General features: G+C 37.1%; 1 protein-coding gene across 1 annotated transcript in view; it reads left to right on the top strand.

Moving 5' to 3' along the window:
* The first annotated feature begins 4,345 nt into the window (after positions 1-4,345).
* LOC129218632 (integral membrane protein 2B-like) overlaps positions 4,346-9,693 on the top strand; it is a 47,922-nt gene continuing 42,574 nt past the window's right edge. Inside the window, 1 exon segment of the mRNA XM_054852952.1 lies at positions 4,346-4,567. Within this exon segment, the coding sequence (XP_054708927.1) occupies positions 4,490-4,567 (78 nt within the window). The 5' untranslated portion in view covers positions 4,346-4,489.

Below are 9,693 nucleotides of genomic sequence, written 5' to 3'. Positions count from 1 at the left end.
ACCGGTAGCTACCAGTTGAGCTCGGCGAACGCAAGCACTCCTTGCGTTCGACGAACCTCACCGGTCGACCGGTTACTATCCGCAGCGTTCTATGATCAAACGGTTACCGTTCTAAGCAGTTGATTGGAGCATGTGATCATTAGCTGTCACGCAGTTAACTAACCGGTAGCTACCGTTTCGTAAGCATTGAGAGCATTTCAAAATTTGCCGCCGGGAACATTGGGCGCCGAGCATTTTGGACGCCGGAAACATTGGGCGCCGATCATTTTAGGCCCCGGGAATACTGGGCACAATATGCTCGGTGCCCAAAATGCTCGGCGCCCAAAGTTCCCGGCGCCCAAAGTGCTCGGCGCCCAAAGTTCCCGGCGCCCAAAGTGCTCGGCGCCCAAAGTTCCCGGCGCCCAAAATGCTCGGCGCCCAAAGTTCCCGGTGCCCAAAATGCTCGGCGCCCAAAGTTCCCGGCGCCCAATCTTCCCATTTCGAGAATATGTATGCTAGCTAGCATAAAAAGTGGGCCAAAATAATGCATGGCATGCTAGCTAGTCGACTAAAACTAGCACAAAATTAAAGCAGCACATGGTAGAAATATTGTTAGAATAGCGAAAAATAAGAGCAATGGATGGTGGCTAGCAAAGAAAATAATAGCATCTGGTGCTAGTAAATTACTGCTAGAGTAGCAGCAAATGGTGCTAAAAATTGCTGCTAGGCTAGCAACTTATTCAAGCAACATAAGCTAGAAATTTCACGCTAGCTAGCATAAAAGTTCGCCAAAACAGCACATGGCATGCTAGCTAGTCTTATGCTAGCTAGCATAAAAAGTGGGCCAAAATAGTGCATGGCATGCTAGCAAGTCTGCTAAAACTAGCAAAAAAATTAAATCAACACATGGTAGAAATATTGCTAGAAAAGTGAAAAATAAGAGCAATGGATGGTAGCTAGCAAAAAAAAAAAAATAGCATCTGGTGCCAATAAATTACTGCTCGAGTAGCAGCAAATGGTGCTAAAAATTGCTGCTAGGCTAGCAACTTATTCAAGCAACACAAGCTAGAAATTTCATGCTAACTAGCATAAAAAGTGCGCCAAAACAGTGCATGGCATGCTAGCTAGTCTTATATGCTAGCTAGCATAAAAAGTGGGCCAAAACAGTGCATGGCATGCTAGCAAGTCTACTAGAACTAGCTATGCTGGTTTACTTGCTGGAAATAAGCTTGTGACGCTATGTTAGCAAAGAAATTCTAGCATGAATTTTAACCTGGGTGCCTTTACGTGTTCATTGTCTCCTAGAGACTGCAGCTGCCTTCGAAGGTACTGGACAATTATGCAACAAAAATATCTTATAGGCCGCTGAATTAACACACGCAGAGTAAAACCATTGCTTTTCTTGCAGCAACTTTCTTATAAGTAATTTAGATTTTTTTTTTTTTTTTTAAGGAAGAAAAAAAGGAAAGGAAAAGAAAAATCATGGACTTTTTTTTCTTGTACTATTCAATTGAAAAATTCAATGCGGCCCCCAGGGCCGATCCTAGCAGGTGTGCAGAGTGTGCACCGCACAAGGGCGGCCGAAGCAAGGGGCGGGCGGCCGCATCATGTAGTTCTTATAATCAGGAAAAATTCCTCAAGAATTTCTCACAAGATAACTTATAATAAGCCGAATAAATATGCTGAATTTTAAACGTTCAATTATATCAAAGTAAGTGTCGATTTCCCGACAGCATATAGCATAGTTTAAGAACAATAGAACGTTTGGGAACATTGTGTTGGTTTCATTGTCCATTAATATTTACTCTTTACATGCATGCTTCACTTGGTTGCAAAAATTTGTGACAGAACCGGTAATCAGACATGGATACAGGGGAGGGGAAATGAGGGAAATGGCCCCCTCCTGAAGCATGAAAGGGTGCCTTCTAAAAGGGGCACCGAGGGCGGCCACTAATGTTTACCCTCCAAGCTTTTATAGACCTAAACAATGAAAACATTTTTTACTTATATAAAAAAAAAGCTATACTGATTAGATACTCTCATCATAAGCATTTCAAACAACAAAATCTGTGTTCAATAATCGTGGATGCGTGGAAAGAAAGTGGAAAATTGCGACTCCTTTGAAAGTCAAACATATATGAATGACGTACTAAAATTTTGTAATTTTCCCACTTGACGGCAATTTTTTCTAATTAAAATCCCGAATGAACTGCCCGGTTTCAGATCAGGTAGGAGGACAGGGCTCTTGCACTGGGTAGTAAGTTTAAACGAAGATCCAAAAGGATGCCATGATCTCCTTGACGGGATTAAAGAAGGCTTAAAATTGCGTTTCTAGGACTTCAATTTCAGAGCATTTCACTGGTTGAACCACCGATCTTAAGGACCCAATTAAGTCTCTGATTCACTCCTTCCACCTTAACTTAATCAAACATAGCCTAAAAATGTTGGCTCCGAAATCTAAAATGCGTTTTTAAAGGACAGCCTTTCCTAATGTCATCAAAAATTGCTTAATGACATTTTTCGGATTTCTTTTTCGAAATTTTTGCGAAGGATTTTTTGCAATTACTACCAAAGACAGTCTCAGTTAGCGTCTTTAGAGAAGCCCCTAATCCCACCCCCTCTCACTTAATTTATTGAAAAACAAACTAAAGTTACTTTTTTCAGACATTAGTTTCAAAAACTTTCGGGAAAGGACCCCGGATCCCCCTTTTCTCCAATGCAATCACTATACCTCAAAATTTCGTTTTTAGACGGTTCCGTGGAGCCACAGAACCCTTCCTGCCTAAACTGGCCTGAAATTGACTTCAGTTTCTAAGAACAGTTCGTGAGGGCACACTGAACCCCCGCCCGTTCTTAGCCCCATCGTTGTCAAACAATGCCTAAAATACGTTTTTGGGACTTCAATTTCTAAAAAATTCCGGAGGACAACTGCTTGGCTTATGTAACTTTTTACTGCGCTAATGCATGCCTATCAATCGTCGAGGTGAGGTGGACAAAAGTCTATAGTTGTATTTTTCAGATATTAATATCGAAAAATATCCGTAAGATCCGCCGAAGCTTCTCAGTATCGTTAACGTCATCAAAGATAGTATAAAATTGCGCTTTTAGAAACATCCGATTAAGAGCCTCAAAACCCTTCCTTCTAAAAAATAGCCTATAATGGATTTTAGTTCTGAAAAATATTTCGGTTCGGAATATTTTCACGTTTCCCCTATCGTTTTCAAATATAGCCCAAAATGGGTTTTTGAACAATAATGAAGAGAAATTACCGGAGGAAAGCCGCCAGATCCCCTACTATCACCAAAGACAGCCTAAATTTGCGCTTTAAATTTCAATTTCGAAAACCTTCGATGGGAGACGATTGAATCTCCCTCCCTCTAGCAACGTCAACAAAGGTAACCCAAAAATGCGTGTTTAAAACTTCAGTTTCGGAAAATTTTCGGGAAGAGCGCCGATTTTTCCTACGCTACGGTCACAAAAAATAGCTTCAAACTGATTTCAATTTGGAAAGAATTTTAGGAAAGAACATCAACATTACTACCTCCTGAAGTCTCGAAAAATTTCCTAAAATTGCGATATTTGACATCAATTTCGAAAATTTCTCCATGCACCTTGAGTATACCCGACTCTTTTGTCGTAGCAACCGAACACAACCAAAGATAACCTAAAACTATTTTTCATACGCCAATTTCGATAATTTTTTTCGGAGTAATCCCCCCCCCCCCCCGCTTTCCGTCCTTCCTCTGATGTCACCGACGACAGACTATAAAATGCGTTTTTAAGACTAGTAAATTTTGGTATCTATTACTTTCTTCAAAGATATAAATTGTACCTAAGGAGTTTCTTACTATAAAACTTTTCTTCCTTTTTATAAGTTCATCATTCTTCTGTTTTTTTTTCCCCTTTCTTTTTTAAATTTGAACTTGTTATAGAAATTTAAAGAAAGATTTATATGAACGTTAAAGATGAGTCAAAATATGCAAATTACTCTTGAGGGGCGGCACATTAGGTCTTTGCACACGGGCGGCCGACACCCTAGGATCGGCCCTGGCGGCCCCAACAGAGGCGGCTCACCGTGCATTTGCCCGGCTGCCCGCCGGTCCCATTGTAAAATTGTTTGGGACTTATTAAACAGAGTTTACAGTTTTCGACTAGTTAAGACGATCCTCACTAGAGAGCGTCTTGGATAGCTGGAATTGACAAATAATGAATCAAAATTTCAGAGAACTTTAGAATCTTCTTTTCCTTGTCGGAGGATAGACTTTTTAGTTTTACGGAAAAATAAATTAAAATTATATAACGAAGGAGCCTTTGGCGATGCGCCAAAGGATACATCTACTTGCATGATCTTCCATCTACGTCTGCGTCGTCCGAACAGGGTTTCGTCGTAGTTGTTTTTCTGGAAACTGCATTGTTGATATTTGTCTCCCGACAGTAATTAAAGTATTTGTACTATTTTCTTGCAGTCATATTTATAAAAAAGCTGGAGTTTTAATTGTGCAGAGCAAACATGACGATTGCACAGCAGTTTCTTGGGAAAAAGGGCTGTAAACACCAAGAGGAGCCTTTAGTGCCCAGTGAGAAATCGGTACGTTTATTTATTTTTATATTTGAATTATTTTGTATACTATTATTGCATGAAACATTTCTTTTATTGCCAAAAGTATAGTTTTATTTGCATTTCATATGTTAATGCCTTAAAATAACTTGTCTCTTTTTTCCGGCGTCACAGGATGTCAAACTTCGCATCTTTTCCCTGTTTCATTTCCTTTTGTATCTTTCATCATTCTATTATGCTTTTCCGTTAAAATGTTAAAGACAGTTGCAACATTTTTCGGTTTTAAACTTACTCTTAGTTAAAGTTTTGCCAACAAATTCAATGTTTATACTTTTATTTCTGGAAAAGACCCAGTGTTTTATTAATTTAATAGCAAATTATTTCATCTTACAAGTTTCGCGCCCAGAATTTTTTCTAGGGGAGAGTTGAAAGTCCGATTCTCGTATCATACTTCCAATATGTGGCATAAATTACTTTTAAATTAAAAAATAACCGCCTTCAAAAAATACCCAGGAACTAAAAAGCAAACAATAACTGATTACACTTACATTCTATTTCCTACCCAAACATAGAAATGAAATTTATTTTACAATTCCAGTACAAAAATCAACTAAACTAATCACCGAATTATAAAATAAACACTGGTTTTAATTACTATATGAATTATTTTCTAACTAATTATATATGATCTCTGAACTTTTAATAAACTTTTGAAGTCGGGGGGGCCTTCTATGAACAACTACATAACGTAACTGACAACCCACCGAATCCTGAATTAAACACTAATTTAACTAGACGCGAAATTAGTCTTTAAAACTAAACCTACTCAGTTTTGTTAGGTAGTAGTTTATAGGAGGCCTCGACTTCAAAAGTTTATTAAAAATTAAGAGATCATATATAATTAGTTAGGTATTTAAAATAATTCATCATATAGTAATTCAAATCAGTGTTTATTTTATAATTTGGTGATTAGTTGATTTTTGTACTGGAATTGTAAAATAAATTTCATTTCTATGTTTGGGAAGGAAATAGAATGTAAGTGTAATCAGTTATTGTTTGCTTTTTAGTTCCTGAGTATTTTTTGAAGGCGATTATTTTTATAATTTAAAAGTAATTTATTTTTTGCTTTTTAGTGGTGTAAATAACACGGTGAGCGTCTCGGAGACTTCGGACGAGTGTGAAGAAAGGCTTTTTCAAATGCGTAACTATGTACAAAAAAAATTGTCTTCATCATTTGTTCAACTTTATCAAAGTTTGCTTTCCGAAAGCAAATGCACGAGTCATTAAAATAAAAAAAAACGAAATCGCTTTAAGTTTAAATTTGTAAAATTGTAAATTTTAGAATTTTAATATTGTAAATTGTACTTTATGTTTCGTAATTAGCATTATGTAACTCATGATAAAAGTAGCATGTTTCTTCACATGGCCCCACTATAGATGAAGATTAAAAATTCCACTAGAATGAATTTCATGTTTTCTTCAGAGAATCCTTAATTCAAAATTTTCATTATCATTGCTCTTAATAATATATATTTTTAGTACTTTCTTTAACTACAGGTAAAGAAAGTACAAACCTTTGTTTTATGGCCTTTGTTTATCAATGGGTTTTATATTTAATCGTTTGTGAGTGAAATTGCATAAAATTTTACTGTTTTACCCTTAACTTCTCCCTAAAGAACAAATATGGTAAATCAAAAATTTGGAACCTAAGTTAGACCACCCCTAAATAAAACCACCACTAAAGGAAACAAAGCATAAAAACCCCTTCACTAAGTGAGACGATATACAAAGTTAATGAAGTACAAATCGATTTAAATGTGAGTATATGATATTTGAAGGTTTTCCCTCAATTTTATCAAACCTGAACTTGATTAACATTAGACCTCCGAGGAACTATGTTGAATATCGAAAGATGAGGAATTGGGGGATTCTCAGCAAATTGCTTCAAAGAGATTAACTCAGTTGGGGAAAAAATTAGATCACGACCCAAAATTAAAGGAATTGTATGTAGATTTTCTTCAAGAATATGAAAATTTAGGCCACATGGAGGAAATAGTTGAAGATAAAATCCTGAAGCGGGCTTTTTCTTTCCCCATCATGGTGTGCTCCGACTGTCCATCACGTCGTCAAAATTAAGAGTTGTTTTTGAAGGGAGTTGCAAAACAACTAACGGGAAGTCACTAAATGATTTGTTATTAAAGGGAGGAATGATGCAAGATGATCTCTTTGTTATAACAACGCATTTTAGAAAACATATTTGGGCGTTTACTGTTGATATCAATAAAATGTTTGGCCAAATCGAAGTAGATCCTTCTCACTTAGTTCCAAAAAATCTTGTGGAGAGACGAGAAGGAAGAACCGGACGAAGTTTCCGCTTAAAAACTGTCACATACGGATGTGCAAGCAGCCCATATCTTCCTACAAGAACGCTGCAACAACTTGCAAGGGATGAGGAAAAAAGTTTCCCATTAGCTTCGGAAATCGTCCTCAACGATTTTTACATGGACGATTGTCTCTCTGGATCGTCCAATCTGACGGACTTCAAAGAATTAACTAGACAATTATCTGAACTACTTCAGGCAGATCAAATGTGCCTTCACAAATGGCGTTCTAATGCAGATGTAAGGTCATTAGACTGTCCAGATTTCTCTTTCAAGAAAAATGATTTAGATTCAGCCGTGAAAACACTGTGACTGCTATAGAATAGTAACTCAGACGCCTTTAACTTTAAGGTTACTGTGAATTTAAACTCTACTTATACAAGGCGAGAAGCTCAGCCAAATTGCTCGCTTATTCGACCCGCTAGGACAAATCGGTTCAGTAATATGCCAAGCCAAAATATTACTGCAACAGCTTTGGTTACTAAAATGCGACTGGAATGAACAAGTTCCACCTGACTTTTTATTGTAATGGGACAAGTTTCTAAGGTCTCTTCCAATTATAGAAACATTTAATATTCCAAGATGCATCCTTGTACCAGATCCAACCTCCATCTCTATCCACGGCTTCGCTGATGCTAGCGAAAATGCCTTTGGTGCGTCAGTATACCTCAAATCCTCTAACTCGGACACTCTTAGCTGCAAACTTATCTGTAGCAAAGGCCGAGTTACACCTTTAAAGACGGACAGTATTCCCAGATTAGAGCTGGCAGCGTGCCTCCTGCTATGCCAACTGGTTCACAGAGTGATGACCGCTCTAGTGGCTGGACACAGCTTCAGCATTAAAGTGTCCTGGAAAAGGTTCTGGAGCTCTTTGAAAATGATAATCTTCAGCGGTGAAATTGGAGCAGCTATAAGATCCCTGTCTTTCACACAAATGTTATCAAAACAAAGAAATCCAGGTAGAAAATTGAAAAAAAAAAAAAAAAAATGCACATGTTTATAAGTGTATCATTATCTTATCAGTAAATCAGGGGTGCTCACCTAGACCCAGTGTCATTGAAACTTTTTGAGTGGAATTTTAATAGATAAGGTGACATTGTGGTCAGATTCGACTATTGCTCTCACCTGGATCTCCACCACACCACATCTCCTCAAGACATTCGTCAGCAATCAAGTATCATTGATTCAGGAACTTTCTAAAAATTTTTGACTGGAAACATGTCATTTCCGAGTGTAACCCATCGGACCCATTGTCCCGAGAACAAGACGCCATTTCGTTCTGTACCAACAAGCTTTGGTGGGATGACCCTGAGTTCCTTGCAGATGACAACTGGACCTTGAACTCAAACCCAGAACCTAATTACAGTGAAGAACATTTTGCGAAAGAACTGAAACAAAATACAACTTCCCTGTTGACTGTACATGACAACTTATTTTTTGAGGACCTCTTTAGTATTACTAATCGTTTCTTGAAATTAATTGGTGTGCTTAGTTTACTTTTTAGGTTTCACAATAACTGCACAAAATTAGGTAGTAAACTAACAGGCCCCATCAGTTCGGATGAAATGGAAAAATCTAAAATTTTTCTTCTTCAACTTGTAGAAAGTAAGTACTCTTTTGAAAAAATTTTGGCTTTGAAAAAAGGTTTGCCACTCTCTTCAAGGAGTAAATTAAAATATTTTGATCCATTTCTTGATAAAAATGGTTTGATTAGAGTAAGTGGTAGGATAAACAATGCAAATTTAAGCTATAATCAAAGGCATCCCATTATATTGCCTTCTGAGCATAAGATAACCAAACTTATTTTTCTTTATCTTCATGCTAAAAGCTTTCACAATGGTCCACAAGCTTTATTAAATTCTGTTAGGCCACTTAATGGCAGGAACATTGCTAGGCAGATTGTTCACCAATGTGTTATTTGTACAAAAGCAAAACCTATCACTTCTCAGCAATTAATGGGAGAATTACCTTCAGAAAGGATTAAAATGTTAATTTTATGTTTAATTCTTGTGCTATTGATTATTGTCGCACATTTCTGATTAAGTATAAGGGCCAACGAAAAGGTAACTATCACAAGATATATGTTTGTATTTTTGTTTGCATGGCAACAAAAGCAATCCATTTAGAGATCGTAAATGACTTAACTGCAGAAGCATGTATTGCTTGCTTAACCCATTAAGCGCCAAGTCTCCCATTTTGGGAACCTTCAATTAAGATTTTTTTCTTCATCAAGTAATTAAGATATCATTTTGATTTTTTTTTAAAATGAATGATAGAGAACCAAACTTTACTGGTAATTTTTTCAAAACGGTTTGAAATGTAAATTCTTTTTTGAAAAATTTTTAAATTTTGCGAAAATTTGTTGTTTTTGCATTACACGGGGAAAAATTCCCTAAAAATAATAAATGCAAATGCAGGAAATTAGGAACATGGAATAGGAAGCTCAATAGACCTTTTTTCAAATTACAACAAACAGGGGTCAAGAAAAATAATTTAAAGGAGTTTTAGAGCACTATATTTACTGAAGTCCCAAAATGGGAGACTTGGCGTGTTCTGATTAGCAGAGCAAGTCATGCCCAGTAGAAATCGTCTTTACCCATTTTGCATGAATGAACTCTCCCCTTTTTCCCACAGCCCCCTTTGTGGTTTCTCATTGTAAACACTCTTTTGTTGTTCAAGGTCAAGAGTATCCCCTTTAAAACTATTCCTCCCCCCTCCATAAAAATATTTTGTATCTCAGTCAGCTCCATGCTCCCCTCCCCCTTGAGGGCGCTC

This window comes from Uloborus diversus, chromosome 3 (assembly GCF_026930045.1).
Source record: "Uloborus diversus isolate 005 chromosome 3, Udiv.v.3.1, whole genome shotgun sequence".
NCBI classification, from domain to species: domain Eukaryota; kingdom Metazoa; phylum Arthropoda; class Arachnida; order Araneae; family Uloboridae; genus Uloborus; species Uloborus diversus.
Note: the sequence above shows the minus strand (reverse complement) of the source record. Positions and strands in the feature narration are given on the sequence as shown.